Raw genomic sequence first — 16,387 nt, 5'->3', positions numbered from 1 at the left:
TTAGATTAAAGATTAAATGTTTTAAATGTGTTGATTATATTCATTCATTGATTATAACTATGTAAGGGGTCTGATTATCATAAGCTTTGCTTCTTTCAGCTCCTTCTCAAACTTGCACTTTATCATTTTTTTTGTTTGTTTTGTGGCACATATTGGCTGTTTTACTTGTGTTTGTTTGAAATAAATAAAAATCAAATCAAAAGTACAGCGTACACAAACCTGAATACCTCGTGCACCCTCTTAAATACGAAATGCGCTGTCAGGCAAACTGGATTGTCTACACCAGGCTTCCTTATAAAATATGGTGGTGCAAGATGGCAGCTAAAAGAGAGCAAGACCTTTCTTTATTGATCTCTGGACATTCCTATAAATAAATAAGAACCACTCTGTGGGGAGGAAAACTATTTTTTTTTATTGTACTGCGAGTATTCACTTTTATTAATGTATTAGTAGATTAGGCTTTTGCCAAAAATTGGAAATCATGCCCAAGTTTGCACACTTGAAATTCAAATTATTGCCTTAGTCCGATTATGATCGGAGAACACCGATTGAGACACCCAGATAATGCGATTGGAATTCGAATTTCTCTGCAATGTGTACGCCTTAGTCGGACTATTAACTGGACAATGCGAATGCGCACGCGTCACGCCTCGCTCTCACGACTCATGACCGCAGAACTACATCATAACAAAACAGACGGCGCGAAACAACCTGGCAAACGCGAACAAGAATGTTCACATTTGGAGAGAGGATGAGACCGGGGCGATGCTTTCTCTTCTAAAAGCGATGGACATTTTTTGTAAGTTTTAACTTTGTAAATAAAAGCACACCACAGAGATGTTTTTCTGATTTGTTTTTATTTAGATAATTTCGCTGTTATTCTGCTGGAAACGGCGAGCAGCGGCACGAGCTTCCTCCACGGTCGGCACTTTAATGAGCGTGTGTATAACTGAAGACACCGTTCCTTTGCAAAACCTGTACACAAACTCTCCCACCAGCCTGCTCCGAACCCACATCCAAAAAGAACGAGAGTTTGGGGTCCGTAGCGACGGCACAAAGCGTAGCATCGAAGACATTGTGTTGTTGTAGCCCTCCAACAGCAAACAACTGCCTTTTAAAATCCCCATGAGCACAAGAAATAGGGTACACCTTATCTGCAAAGTAAGTAACACGTACATTATAAACTATCGTTCCATATCATAATGATTTAATATGTCAACCGAAAGCAGCTGACCAGCTGAAAAGACTCACTGTACCCCCTAGTGTTGGGAAGAGGACATGTTCCCGTCAATAATTCAAATTTCTCAGCTGCATGTATACGGGGACAAGGTGAGAACTCCGATTGGACGAGAAAACTGATTTATTGCTTAGTCCGATTAAGCTCTGCATGTAAACGCACTGCCTGACTTTCCCCCATTCTGCACTGCAGACGGCGCTAACAAAAGGAGCCGCTGCTCTCGCTAATCTGGCTAATTCTGAGCAGGGATCACAAGACTCGGCTGCACACATGGAACACCAGAAAGTGAAAAAGACAAAAAAAAAAAAGAATCAGGCGGGAAAAATTAGGCCTTCTTGTTTCTGGAGAACAAGACTTTCGACAACAGACGTCAAAGAACCAGGAGCCGAAAATACAATCTCCACATGGGAGGAATGAAAAAAAGAAGAAGAAGGAAAAAAAACATGTCCCACGAGTTAGAGTGAAGGGGAGGACTGGCATGGCAATTATTATCTATTCGCAGTGCAGAGTGAAAGAGTCTCGACACAGCAGAACTTAATAAAGGACATCACTCACTCTGTCTTTGTCACTCTCTCTCACTCGCTCACTCACTCACTCACTTACAGCAGCAAATTTATGTTCTCACACCTTTTTTTTTTAGCGTGTGGAGACAAGAGAGTTTGATGAGACAGATTGAAACTTGTTTTGCTCCAACTGAGAGGAGGAACAGGAGGAGATGGAGGAAAGGGAGGAGGAAGAGGAGGATGAGGAGAAGGTGGAAGAGGAAGAGGAAGAGGAGTGGGATGAAGAGAAGGGAGGAGTCAGGGTTTTCGGTTGGTCTTTGGGGAGTTTCCTGTTGTCCACCTTAATTTCTTCAACACTTCTCTTTGTCAGAACTTCGCTCCCCATGTGCGGACTTCCTGCTTCTTTGTAACTCCTTGATTCTGGTGTTCTACTAGTACCTCCAGTATCTTCTGGTCACTACTGTAGTTGTTGCTTTGCCACTTTGTTAAGAAAACTCTATTAATTACCTTTTGAGCCTACTGTGTCCACTTCTGGGTCGCAACTTGAGTCCACACGTAACAGTAAGTTCTGACCATGAGCATGGACCCAGCAGACGCACATTCCCTGCAGCAGGCCGTTAACATGCAGGGCTCACTCTATCCAAGCATTGACTTCTAGTGTTCATCAACTAATGGCCCAGGGGAGCGCCAGCGCTGCAGCCTCCCCTTCTACGCAACCAGCTTCATCAGTGCCAGCTCCGGTCCCAACCCGTGAACCCTCGATCCCGCCGCCTGAACATTACAGAACCGTGCAGCAGGTTTCTACTACAATGCTCCCTTGTTTCTGATCAACAGCCTAGCTCGTTTTCAACAGATACAGCCAGGCTAGCGTATGTTATGAATCTCCTCAGAGGTAAAGCTTGAGAAAGGGCCAGTTCGCTTTGGGAAGCGAACGCAGCCAGCCTTGCTTCTTTTGAGTCTTTGTCTGCTGAGAAGCGGAGGGTTTTCGACCAGCCCTTCCATGGTCAGGCAGCTGCTCGCAGACTATGGACTTTAAAGCAAGGTTCCATGTCAGTCGCTCAGTTCTCCATAGATTTTGGGATCTTGGCTGCAGAAAGCGGGTTTAACGAAACCGCTTTGAAGTCAACGTCCTCAAGGGACTTTCAGAGGAGATGAAAGATCAGTTGTCAACTAGGGATGAACCAGATTCGCTGGAATCTTTGATCAGTCTCTCTATTAGAATAGATAATCGCCTACGGGAGACACGCAGAGACTGCAGGGTTGTCATCACTCCCCTCCACTGAACAAGCCCCACCACACTGACCCAACGCCTCCTGTCACCATCTCCGGTGCTCTTACTGTGGCTGCAGAGGAGCCCATGCAGTTGGGTCGGACCCGACTAACACTGGAGGAATGCAACCGGAGAATGTCGCAAAGACTTAGTCTCTACTGTGCTAAGTATGGACATTTCATTTCCCAGTGCCAACTCTGCTCTAAGGTTTCCAAACCACACCCTCTGCCCCAATTCAGGTTAGTGAAACCACTTCATCCTCCAAAATGCCACCTTGCATTTGCCTACCAGCCTCTGTTTCCAGCTCTTCTCGTTCCAGTCAACTTCAAGTCTTGGTAGATTCTGGGGCAGACAACGATTTTATTGATAATGGTTTTGTGCTTTCTGCTAAGATTCCTTTAGAGCTTCTAGACAATGCTAAGCCCGAGAGCTGTTTCCCCTCTCTCGGGGCTGAGCAAACGTTTGATAAGTTTAAAGACTTGTTTTCCTCTGCTCCAGTCCTGTATCATCCTGACTCCAAGCTACAGTTCATTGCGGAGGTTGATGCCTTTCACACAGGGATTGGAGCTGTCTTCTCTTAGAGGAGCCCCAAGGACCATAAGGTTCATCCTTGTACTTTCTTTTCCAGGAAGCTATCCCCTTCAGAAAGGAACTATGATGTCGGCAATCGAGAGCTGTTGGCATTGGTGGCTGCGCTGTAGGAGTGGAGACATTGGCTGGAGGGTTCGGAAGTGCCCTTCCTGGTCCTCAGGAAGAACCTCACCTACCTCCAGTCAGCCAAGAGACTGAATTCCCCCCAAGCTCGCTGGGCGCTGTTTTTGGGGCAGTTTCACTTCACGCTCTCCTACCGCCCAGGCTCCAAAAACACTCAGCCATGCCCCCCTCCGATGGGAACACCGTCATCCAGACTATTGTAGACCGCTTCTCCAAGATGGTTCATTTTGTTCCTCTCCCCAAACTCCCATCTGCTCAGGAGACGGCAGACCTGTTGGTGAAACATGTTTTTCGGTTGCATGGACTTCCGGTAGACATTGTCTCCGACAGAGGGACTGGCAGGCCTTCTGTAAGGCTATTGGGGCCTCCTCCAGCCACACATCAGGTCACCATCCCCAGTTCAATGGCCAATCTGAACGAGCAAATCAGGACCTGGAGTCGGCCCTGCGTTGTGTGTCTGCCGGCCTCCTGGAGTTTGCACCTCCCCTGGGTGGAATAACGTCCTCTGCAACTGGTATGTCTCCATTCATGGTGGCGTATGGATTCCAGCCCCCACTTTTCCCCTCGCAGGAGTGAGGGGTTGCCGTGCCATCTGTCCGAGCACATCTACGTCGCTGCCATGCTGTGTGGAGACATGCCAGGGCTGCACTCTTGGCTGACAAACACAGGGTTCCGACTCCAGACCCCGCCTGGGTCAAAAGGTCTGGTTGTGGATTCACGTAAGCTAGCACCAAGATTCATCGGGCCCTACGAAATTGAGAAGTTCATCAACCCCACTGCCGTTCGCCTCAAGCTCCAAGCCTCCCTCCACGTACACCCTACATTCCACGTCTCCCTTCTAAAGCCAGTCACCACCAGCGCTCTCAGCCCTCCAGCCGAACCCTATCCACCCCACTGCTCATTGACAATCACCCGACCTACAAGGTTAACAAGATTCTGGATGTTCCACATTGAGGATGAGAATTTCAGTACCTATGGACTGGCTGGGCTACGGCCCAGAAGAGAGGTGCTGGATTTCTCGTTCTCTCATCCTGGACATGCAGTTGGGGGTGGAGGGGTTCTCTTTGTCAGAATTTCGCTCCCCATGTGCAGACTTTCCCCGCTTCCTTGTGACTCCTTGATTCCGGTGTTCTACTTGTACCTACAGTATCTTCTGGTCACTACTGTAGTTTTTGTTTTGCCACTTTGTTAAGTAAACTCAATTAATTACCTTTTGAGCCCACTGTGTCCGCTTCTGGGTCGCAACTCGGGTTCTTACATAACAGGAGGAGAAGGAAGAGGAGGAGCAAGAGGAGGATGAGCAGAAAGAGAAGGAGGATTAGAAGGAAGTGGAGGAGGAGGAACGGGGGCAGGGGGAGGATGAGGAAGAGGAGGAGGAAAAGGAGAAAGAGGGAAGAAGAGGAGGAAGAGGAGGAGGAGCACGTGAAGAGAGGAAGAGGCAAGGGAAGAACAGGAAGAGGAGGAAGAGGAACAGGAAGTGTCTGCAGAACCAGCTGGGACTCACCACTGTCCGTCCTCCGCCTCCTCCAGGAACTGGACTACGTCTCCGCCCACCAGGGAGATGTTTCCGCCCTCCCTCGACTGGTAGGTCAGCTGCACCCGGAAACGGCTGCCTTTGTCCTGCAGCAAGAAAAAACAACAAACAAACCCACAACCAACCAATCAGGCGACATGTCTAAAGTGAAAGTTAGTAAAAAAAGATCAATGATCAAAAACATTGAGCCACGTCTCAGCTGCACTGCATCAAACTTTTTATTTTCCATCAGCTTTTCATTTATTTTCAAGTCTTGAGTTCATGTGGTGATTCATATAAAGTGTGATTCATAGCTCTGGAAGTGAGTCATTCCTTTTTCCCTCTGACTCACTGACAAGACCGGGCGCACTTGAACTGGCTCTCACTCTAAACAACCAACGGGAGAGTCTCGGCCTCGATTTAAACTTGAATGACACAAAAATCCATTTCATCAACTTAGTCTGGTGTGTTTTGTTTGGTTTTACTTTGTGAGCCTCTGGTTTTTCCAATTTTCTTTCTCTTGACGTCTGAACATCCACCGAGGGATTTCCCCTGCTTGATTATTAAAGATGACAAAAACACTCTGGAGTCAAACTAGCCTCTGATCCCTCCATTGAGTATTTGTGAGAAAAAAAAACATAACCACATACCACTAGTGGGCAGCTACCCCCACCACCTCTTCTCAAATGTCAAGTCGCTAATGAGACACACGGTGTCCATGGGAAATAATTAGACTGTGGGGAAGGGGAGGGAGAAGGGCTTCTCTCTCTGTCTTTTGATTGCAGATCAGACAGGGATTTAGTGGGAAAGTGGAGGATGAGCGGACAGGAAATGAGGGATGAGTAGAAGAAGGGGGGTGCCGAGGGATGGCTGCATCAGCGCCGGGCAATGATTCTCAGCGACCCAGTAAGACTGGAGGGGGGCGGATGCCAGATTGACTTGTTGCACAAGCAAACATTTGATGTTTGAAGTTGTCGGATTTGTTTCAAACTTCATGGACCTTTAGCGAAGCGTCAGGGACCCGACTTCTGATTGCTGTTAGAGGTCGAGGGTAAGAGGAGGAAGAGGGGGAGGAGGAGGAGGAGGAGGAGGAGGACTGGCCACCCCATGTACTGTATAGACCATGCTTGGGCAAACTACGGCCTGGGGGCCAAATGCTGCTAGTTAAGTTTTTTAATCCAGCTCGCCGAATTTGAAGAAATGATATTAATAGTAAGTCATAGAATAGCTTTTTTTCTTCCATTTTTTCAGTGTTGCGAGTCATTTCAATATAGATGTCACGGTCTCCAAGCTAACAGTCTGCGCCTGAGATCTTGATAGCCAACAATCTGCCCCTATTATCTTGATGGCCAGCAATCCTCGCCTTTGATCTGCACTGCCTTTATTAACCAGTCTCCCGTGTTCCCCCGTTGCCAGATTATCTGTTTTGCATTACACCAGTAATCCAGCGCCTGGCTCCTTGTTATACTCCTTTGTTCCCCGGCTGACAACAGCCCGTCTCTGACCCTGCCTCCGCCTCGTCCACGGACCGATTCCCCAATAACGACCCTGCTTGGCTCTGACTACGTCCCCTCGTCTGCCCCGTCTGGATCCTGTCGCTGTTATCGAACTCGGCCCGTCCCCGATGCCGATCCCGCCTGCCTCTCTCACCGCCTGCACTGGTTCTCGACCCTGGACTGCCCGACCTCCCCACTTCAATAAACACCATAAACTGCATCCGTGGTTGTCGTGCATTTGAGTCCACCAACACCTGACAATAGAGCTAAATACCGTAGGGCCTCAAAGACACAAATTTTATTCTAACTTTGCTTTTGTTAATTTTCAATAGACAATATAGCACGTTTTCTACATAATCCACAATATATTTTTTCCTCTTTTGAGGTGGGTCACCAAAACACTCCATCCATCTGCTGCTGCTCTGGCCCTTCTGTCAAATTTTAGAACCCACTGTGGCCTACCACTCAAAAAGTTTGTCCACCCCTGGTCTAGAATGACGGGCAGTGTCATCATTCTATGCCTAATATTTTAGGAATATAATAATAGAATATAAGCAATAGAATAAATATGTGTATATACACTCAACAAAAATATAAATGCACAAACTTGAAGTGGTGAACAAAAATAGAATGTCATGACATTTGCTCAGATTCTTGATGTATTTGTTTATGGAATGATTTGTTTTGTTCAAACCCAGTAGTTCAGTGTCACTTGGCCACTCCTATTGACTACAATCTCAGATTTGAGTATTTCAACTCACGAGAGTCATGGGGCATGGCAGAGTAGTGATCAATATGCGTGACCAGTACACACACTCCTTATGGTCTGGTCAATAAAAGGGCACACCAAAATGTGGACTTTTGTCACTTGTCAATATGCCACAAATGTCACAAATCATGAGGGAGCGTGCCATTGGCATGCTGATTGCTGGGTTGAACATCTGCGTTTCATTGATGGCAACCTGAATGGGCAGCGTTACCGAGATGAAATCCTGAGACCAATTGTGCCCTTTGCTGAACTCCACCATCTGACCTTCCAACAAGATAATGCCCGCCCGCACATTGCCAGGATATGCAGGGACTTCCTTGAACAGGAGGGTATTCCTGTCCTCAACTGACCGCCGTATACACCAGACATGTCACCTATTGAAAACCTTTGGGATGTCCTGGATAGGCGTGTCCACCAGCGGGTTCCATTTCCCCAGAACGGCCCCCATTGTGTTCTTCCTGCCATTACTCCTGGACTTTCGTTTTGAAATTGATGCTTGCAAATTAAAGTTACTTTATTGATAAAGTTGTACTGTTATTTTTGGATAGTAACTCTATTTTGTCACATAACAATAACTACAAGTTTTTCTTTGTGTGTTTATATTTTTGTTGAGTATATATATATATATATATATATACATATATATGATATAAGAATATATATAAATGTAATATATATATATATATATATATTCTTATATATATATATACACAACAGCGGTCATTTCAGCCTTTTTGTAACCAAGTTTGGCAGTAGAACAGTAGAATGCAGATTTTGGTACTGCATTGGTCTTTTTAAAGAAACCAGAAGCTTTTTACACACTCAAAGGGACACATTCTCTGATTTGTTTTAAAAGCGGCTCTTGTCGGTTCAGACTCACATTTTTGTGGCTTTCTCCCTCTTCTGACGAGTTGGACGACTCCTCGCCGCTGGATGGGATGGTCTCAAAGTCTTCATTGTCCATGGATGGGAGGCGACGCTGAACCCAGCCTGAGTGGGAACGACACCGTCAATCAATCAATCTGACACACATGGTTCCGAAAGCAAGAACCTCTCTAGCCGTGACCGTGCAGAACTGAAGCCAACACTGAACACCTGAGTTTCCAAAAGTGCACAACCCACGATGAAATGGTGACCAACAAAAAGTGAAATATGTGTCTGGTTGTCTTGGGTGAGCTATCAGATCAGTGACAAGGCTGAGAGAGGAAGTGTTGAAACAGGCGATGATGCCAAATCAAAAAAAAATCACACGAGAAAAGAAGTGACACAAACGGGAAGACCAACGGAAGGCAAACATCCCAATCTGATGGTTACCTGGCTGGGACATGGATCTGGGCACCGTGGACATCCCACCGGCCGTGGTAGCGGGGGTACCACCCCCACCACCACCTGACATGCTTTGGCGTTTCCTGACCGCAGCCGTTGCGCCGCGCAACGTGTCTGGGGAAGTCAAAGGCTTGTTGTTGACACGCTAGTTCTCACAACGGTGATGGACGACCAAAAAACAGCAAGCAAAAGGTGGCCGGCACCTCCCGGCGTCCGACAGACACAAACATATCCAAATCAACTCAAAACTGCACAACACTGGGGAAAACATGCAACACGTCACATGCAAACATCTCAAGCGTGTCAAATGTCGCAATGCTTCTGATTCACTGACAACGTGAAGCCCAGGAAGGCGGGACAAACCCAAACACCAACTCCAACCCCAACCCCATCCGCACCCCTAACCCCAACCCTAACCCTCAACCATAATTCTAACCCAACCCAACTCTAACTCTAACCCTAACCCCACCCCTAACCCTAACCCCATCCATAACCCTTAACTCCCACACTAACCCAACCCTCACTCCAACTTCTACACCCAACTCTAACTCTAAGCCCAACTCCTACCCCTAACCCCAACCCCAACTCCATCCCTAAACCCAACCCAGATCCCAGCCCAAGTCTAACCTCAACACTGATCCTAACCCTAAATTGACCCCAACCATAACCCTGATCACACTAGGATACTATTACTACGACTACTTAATACCAATGTTTGGTGCTCTTGCACCCAACCAAAAATCCCAACACAAGTCAACACAGCAGGCAAAGACACACAAACAAGGCAAAACCACACACGCACGCACGCACACACGCACGCACCCGCGCACGCGCGCACACACACACACACACACACACACACGAACAAAGCATATATCACAAATAAGAACCAAACACCTTTAAAACAAATTACGAATGGAAACCTCTGTCATGCTGGCAAATCACAACATCCCAGTGTACCTTCGAAGCCAAACGGCGTGGGATCACTCTTAATCTCGTGTCTCTTGCTCTTTGTGCTAGCAGCAAGGGGACCTGGTCAGGTGACACACACACAAGACACACACACACACACACACACACAGGAAGGTGGTCATGGTTATAGGATGAACACATTAAAGCACAGCCTCACGTCAGGCGTCCTCAACTTCAGTTGTTCTCACAAAGTGACACCAGGGACAGCGAGAAAAAAAAGAGAATTGTGCTGTCAGAGCAGCCAATTCAAAAGGCTCTTTAAATTAAACATGCGTCTCCCAGACTTGACTAACGAGCCTGTTGACGGCTGAAGGCTCATCAGCCGCATGATTTATTCAACTCTCTATAGAACGAAGCCGCTGCTGCTACTTCCTATAGTCAGAAAACAAGTCTTAAGTTTTCCCCACCTGTTTATAGCAGAATTATTAGGGATTAAAAAGGCATGGCTGAACTTTTCCTTCCTTTGGGAGGGGGAGCGGGAAGGTTGCTTTGACAACTGGGTCAGAACCGTGAGCACAAAGGAGAGGAATTGCTAAATTTATAAAGCTTCACTTGTGGCTGAGAAGGCAGAAGTGGAAATTTCCTGGTTTCAGCCAGAGAGTGAAGAGGGAAAATCTTAAGAAACTAGACGACCAGTTTGAGTTTGAGACTCCTGATCCAGAGACTGAAACACTCAGATCGACTCCTGATCCACAGACTGAAACACTCAGATCGACTCCTGATCTAGAGACTCAAACACTCGACATATCTCCAGACCTGGAGACTCAAAACACTCGACTCGACTCCTGATCCGTAGACTAAAACACGCAGTTCGACTGCTGATCAAGAGACTCAAACACTCAGATCGACTCCTGATCCAGCAAGTCAAAAACTCTAATCGACTCCTGATCCGGAGACTCAAACACTACGACTACAGAAGAGAGAAAAAAAGTTGAGTGGCTGCTGACTCATCTGTATTCCCGCCACTCTGAATGTCACCTTGTGCTCTGAAATGTCAGCATATCAAAATTGTTATAGTTTTATTGATGCTCTTTAAACAAGAATATGCACGTCTGCTTTACCTTCTCTTCCCCCCTCCGTCTATTAATGTTGTTTTTACTCTCAGCCACGGTTTGACAATTTTCTGCACGTCTCATAAATTTCAAGAGAGTCACAAATTGGAAGAGGACATAATAGTTTTTTGTTGTTGTTGTTGTTTTAGTATTTTTCCATCTATATGAACAAACAGTTTATGAAAAATAGCTTTCTTTTTTAAAGACAGGGCTGATCTGAAAAGTCACCTGTGTTTCCTTTATCAAAAAGAAAGGACTGAAACTGAAATAGAACGTTTCAGTTTCAGTCCTTTCTTTTTGACTTCAGCGACGATAATTTAAAAATCCAGGTGACGGATGAAAAACTTGCACTAATGCAGCATCAACGTCCTGCAACATCATCTACTACCAACTACCTCGAAGATACAGAATCTATTGTAACACATAAATGAAACCAACAGGAGGCGGCTTCTTTATTAGTACAGTTCATTGGTTGTATAAAAAAATGGCCGGAGCTTCCAGTTTTTAAAAAAATGGAGGACCACAGCCTGCATTCATTATTTGGCCAGCAGGGACCACCAAAGTCAGTTGTGAAAAGACTAAAAATGACTGGCTGTCAATAAGGGGGAGTGGCCTAAATTCCTATTGTTACAAATTGGTTACAATGTTCCTATTGGTCTAAATCCCTCGGGAAAAAATCAGCCAATGAGATGTCCATAAAGTTGTTGTTGCTAAAGATTAGTAGCCAACTGTAGTTGGCTTACTGGTTGGCAAGTGGGCGGGTCCAATCACTGCTCATCTCCGGTACCGCCCACATATCCAAAATATGAATTTTTTTGCTTTCAAAACAGAACCAGAAGTTCCAGGTGGCGCTGCAGAGCGTGAAACCAACATGATTAAACCTCTTTTGTCAAACGGCCAGCGGCCACCAGGTGGCAGCGGTGAGACACTAAATACAATTGTTTCTTTTCAGTTTGATCATTTAAAGGGCACCTATGATGCTTTTCCACTTTTCTGAGCTTTAAAAAGTGTTACAATGTTGAACTCTATCGTCAAACGATCTCGATATCGTCAAATAATGACGTTCATGTGTTTGGACGTGAGCCCTGCAAGTTGTTGGGCATGGTTCTAAACGCTCTGTTCACGGAGATTTTTTCAACACTGGGCACGCAATGACGTAATTGTGTGCCGGTTGCTCCTTTCATGGCCAAGCTCCGGCACCCTCTCGGACCGGTTCCGCCCTCCCCCGCTCTTCCCCGGAAGTGATGTCGCAATGCGCTGCTCCAAGAAAATGTTTTTTCGGTGTCAGGGAAATTAAAAAAATAAAAAATAAAACAATACAGAGCCACTACCGAAGCACCAAGGACCACAACCGTCGGAGTGGAACGAACAGAGAAAATGTTGAAGGTTTGTTCAGCCTAATGCGGATGCGATGGAACACCGGTCCGGTCGGCAACGGGAGTGAGACGGGCTCGACTTGACCCCCTGGTGGACGACGAGAGAATAGTCAGCCACGGCAATATTTGAAAACATGTATGAGGACTGTAAGTGTATTGAGACCTCAAGCAACATTAGTTTTAAGGCTACTTGCAACGAACAACCGCTGCATTGTGTTGATGAACTGTTAGCCACCACCGCTAACTCCGTGCGCTGCTTGTTATGTGTGTTGTGTTCGCTGGCAGTGAAACTGAAGAGGCAGCGACTCGCAAGTTTCACTCCTTATAGAGATGTTCACGCTGCCAGCATGGTAACATGGGTTGTATAGAGCTCTTCCTGCTTTATGCTTGGTGTGGACTTAAGTTGTGCAGATATTCTTGTCTAATAATAAACGACTCTATGACTGAAGTGATCGTTTCAGCGTACATATTTTCTCTGCTAGGACAGTGTTTTGATAAAAGTCAACAGTGTGAAACGAAATCATTCTAAGCCCTATTAAAATGTCTCGCAAAAATACAAAACAAAAACACGGTCAGTACACAAAGTAAAATATATTTCCGGGGACACGGAAGGCACAAAAAACGTCCAGGGACCTTCGGTCCGCCTTGCGGCCGTAACTCAGCCCACGCTGGGTCCGTACGACGTTGGATTAGCCGCTAAACTGCTGCTAAAGAGTGAAGCCTTCACGACGGTAAGTGTTTAAATTGTGCCGGTTTCATAAAGTTTGCCGTTTCCTCTTCACTCCCGCACCGGCAAACTGAGGAAGTGAGGCTCAGCAGCAACGAAGAGTGTGACCCCGGGCGGGGGCGTGTACCGGCAAGGCTGGGGGTGGAGTGAAGTGCAACAGAGCGTTTTCGCGGGATGCAGTAAATACGAGGAAACAAGCCGAGAGATACGCAAATCTAAAAAGCTTTCAGCGCGGAAAACCGTGTGTTGCTGCTCTGGAGGGGCCAGATATCAAATAAATAAGCCCGAAAATCAGTGTAATAGGTGACCTTTAAAGGAAACTTTTCTTGGCCGCTGCTGCAGGTTGGAGGTGCAGACTAGCAGGAGGGGGAACAGAGTTTCACCACTGGGCGGGGCTATAACTACCCCTGACTGCAAACAGCACGTGCACTTTGATTGGCCGACTGAGTGCATGTTGAGGGAGAGAGAGAGAGAGAGAGAGAGAGAGAGAGAGAGAGAGAGAGAGAGACAACAAGTAGAGGAAAAACAAAACAGAAGTGTGGAGGCAGGAAGACCTCTGACAAGCAATCAGGTACCTTTGGCGCGTCTTGCAGCGAAGGTGGAGGAAGAGGAGGAATTTGTGGCGAGAGAGGAGGAGAGAGAGAAGCGGCGGGCGGCCTGCGTCTCCTTGGGCGCAGGTTCTGAAGGCGGGGAGGGCGAGCGAGGGAAGAGGAGACATGGTGAGAGAGACAGGAAGTGGCGGCGGAAACGGCGGCATGGAGGAGCAGGTGGAGGTGAAGACGGAGGAAAAGGGGAAGGAGGAGTTGGAAGGAGGAGGAAGACCACGACGAGTAGTACAAAGAAGAGGAGGGGAGGAGGTGTACTGGGAGGAGGAGGAGGAAGAGTACGAGGAAGACAAGGACAAGAGGAGGAGGAGTAGGAATGCAAGGAGTTTGAGGACGAGGAGGATGAAGAAGAGTATGACACCACCATTAGTGGGCAGCACCACTGCTACTGATACGATCCAGTACTCTAGCCAGTCTCACAACAACAGACAACAGCTGCAGGCATTTTGGGATTCTGATCCAAAAAGTCTTTGTTCTCTCGGCAGTCGGATCACATTCTTCTTCTTCTTCTTCTACTTCTTCTTCTTCGTCTCTCACACTAATTTCTGGCGCCGCTGTTTTATTTGCTGCTGCTGCCAAGCTACCACCGCCAGCGAGAGCAGCGCGCAGACTGCTGCTCTTGTTTTGCAACTCTTTCAGGACCGACGGAGGGGCTCTAATCCAAATGGGCCGTCTTTAAAATTTTGATCGTCATAATAAAAAAGGGAGCAGTGAAATTCTGTCTGTTACATACGACGGCCGAGTCTGATAAAAAAAATAAAGAACAACAGTTTGCAGCCAACAAAGGGAGGAGGTCCAAGGAGTTCTGGTTCCCTCCCAGCCAGAGTCCTCCTGCACCACCTACTGGCCAGGATGGCTGCAGGTTTTCTGCAGGTGTCCATCATACCACTAAAATCAATATTTGGCTGCCCTCTGGTGGCTCGGAGGAACCTTTCCAAAATATATAAAAATTGGCTCCGACACCATGACCTAAACATCTACAATAGAAAGATTTATTATGAACTGTGTTTAAGATCAAAGGTCGTCCTGTCAGGCATTTCTTTTTTTTTAGGTCAGTGACTGTAAATAATCCAACATGTTTGCCTTCTTACTCTATGACTTTTATTTTTATTTATTTTTAATTAATATAATTTTTCTTTCTCTTTGCACTACTTTTGTTGCTGTAATTATGCAAATTTCTCCAAAGTGGGATTAATAAAGGTGTTCCATTCTATCTGTCCATTCTATTCTATGATGGAGAAACAAGCGCTTTATGAGCCACGAGGGACTTTTGGCTGCAGTACCTCAAGTGACCACTGAAAGAAAACCATTGCACCACAATATTGGCAGTCTGGTATCCAGTTCTTAGAATATAATAGAATATGATATAATATGTATTATAATATAATACATCCATCCATGGTTTTCTGTCGAGCACTGTGACGATTCTCATTATAAAAAAAAAGCAAAAGCAAAACGCAGGACATTGGAGGACTCATTGGAAAATGTTAGCGCGCTCCTGAAATGTCAAGAGGAGCATGAATAATATTATAGGATGGTATTTTAGGGATTTAAGAAGTTCTCCGTCTCAGTATTCTAGCTGGCGGAGAACTACGTATTCCTCCAGCCACCATCCTCCTGGACTCTCTTCTTTCTCCACATTTCACTTCACGCCCTGTTTTCACTTCAGAGAGTCCAGACATCCAGGTCAAATGACCCTATGAGTTCACCGGCAGGTTGAAACGTCTGAAACAGCACACGGACCCGAAGAAACGGAGACATTGATGAGAGAGACAGGAGGGACTAAAGTGGTGATGATGAAGATGATGAAGGATAATGCTGATGAAGAAAAAGAAGATGGAGATGCTGTCACGGATAAATTTAGCCAGCGGGGCAGCTCTGGCGTTACCTGCCGGCAGAGACCTCCGGTTGGAGAGACCCTGCAGGGTGAAGCGTTTCCTGGCGTTGGCGGCCAAGTGGCCTGATTGGCCGGACGAGGCGTCGGCTGAGGGGGAGGAAGAGGAGGAGGACAGAAGAGGAGAAAAGCAGCAGGTTAACAGCGGCGGGAAGGAAGGAAGGAAGGTTGTTGATGTTCACTGTTAGAGCTTCTGAGGGAGGGATGGAAGGAAGGAGGGAGGGAGGGAAGGAAGCAGGAAGGAAGGAAGGTTGTTGATGTTCACTGTTAGAGCTTCTGAGGGAGGGATGGAAGGAAGGAGGGAGGGAGGGAAGGAAGCAGGAAGGAAGGAAGGAAAGAGTGAGGGAAGGATGCAGGGAAGGAAGGGGGAAGGATGGAAGGAAGGAGGGAAGAAAAAGGGGAGGGGGAAGTGAAGGATGCAGTTAAGGAAGGAAGGAAGACAGTAATGACGGAAGGAAGAAAGAACAGAGGGGTAAGAGGAAGGAAGAGGAAAGGAAGCAGGGAGGGAAGGAAGGAAGGATGAAGGAATGAGAAGGAGAAGAAGTGAAATGATGGGAGAGCAACACTGGAAGACAAGTGAAAATTAGCTCTTGGAAGGTCAGCTCGTCAACAATGTCTCTTCCTCCCCATCAGTCTCTTTATCACTTCTTTCCTTCGGCTGCTAATTTTATTTTCTTCCTCCGACTCTTATTTCCTCTTTTCTTTTTTTTGACACCGCTAAACTCCTCGGTTTGTTCGCTTTTACCCCCCAATCTCGGTTCCTCATGCAGCTTTATCTCGTTAGAAGCCTCCCTCTTCATCATCATCAGCCTGGCTCTCTGCTCTTTCATCAGCTGCGCCACCATTATCAAAAACAGAAAGAAAGAAAGGAAGAAAGAAAGAAAGAAAGAAAGAAAGGAAGAAAGAAAGAAAGGAAGGAAGGAAGGAAGGAAG

General features: G+C 46.6%; 2 protein-coding genes across 10 annotated transcripts in view; one reads left to right on the top strand and one right to left on the bottom strand.

Moving 5' to 3' along the window:
* mcf2l2 (MCF.2 cell line derived transforming sequence-like 2) overlaps window positions 1-16,387 on the bottom strand; it is an 82,601-nt gene that overhangs the window by 12,703 nt on the left and 53,511 nt on the right. For 5 of the 8 annotated variants that reach the window (XM_076018912.1, XM_076019094.1, XM_076019001.1 and 2 more), the window contains exons 27-32: window positions 15,449-15,544; window positions 13,531-13,635; window positions 9,789-9,860; window positions 8,817-8,942; window positions 8,383-8,492; window positions 5,229-5,344 (exon numbers count right to left, since the gene is read on the bottom strand). In XM_076018912.1, coding sequence (XP_075875027.1) covers window positions 5,229-5,344; window positions 8,383-8,492; window positions 8,817-8,942; window positions 9,789-9,860; window positions 13,531-13,635; window positions 15,449-15,544 — 625 coding nt within the window. The remainder of the gene's footprint in view (window positions 1-5,228; window positions 5,345-8,382; window positions 8,493-8,816; window positions 8,943-9,788; window positions 9,861-13,530; window positions 13,636-15,448; window positions 15,545-16,387) is intronic. The other 3 variants (XM_076019423.1, XM_076019594.1, XM_076019339.1) reach the window with 2 other exon arrangements.
* b3gnt5a (UDP-GlcNAc:betaGal beta-1,3-N-acetylglucosaminyltransferase 5a) overlaps window positions 1-16,387 on the top strand; it is a 309,683-nt gene that overhangs the window by 264,417 nt on the left and 28,879 nt on the right. Inside the window, exon 1 of one of the 2 annotated variants that reach the window (XM_076020764.1) lies at window positions 13,718-13,728. The exons of the other annotated variant lie outside the window; for it this stretch is intronic. The gene's annotated coding sequence lies outside the window, so the exon portion shown is untranslated. Of the gene's footprint in view, window positions 1-13,717; window positions 13,729-16,387 lie in introns of those variants that run through there. 2 annotated transcript variants of the gene reach the window in all.

The sequence above is a fragment of the Nelusetta ayraudi genome, unplaced genomic scaffold (assembly GCF_046127955.1).
Source record: "Nelusetta ayraudi isolate G7.1 ecotype Tasmania unplaced genomic scaffold, CSIRO-AGI_Nayr_v1 ptg000001l, whole genome shotgun sequence".
Classification (NCBI taxonomy): Eukaryota; Metazoa; Chordata; class Actinopteri; order Tetraodontiformes; family Monacanthidae; genus Nelusetta; species Nelusetta ayraudi.
The sequence above is the reverse complement of the archived record's forward strand: the minus strand, read 5'-3'. Positions and strand labels throughout refer to the sequence as shown.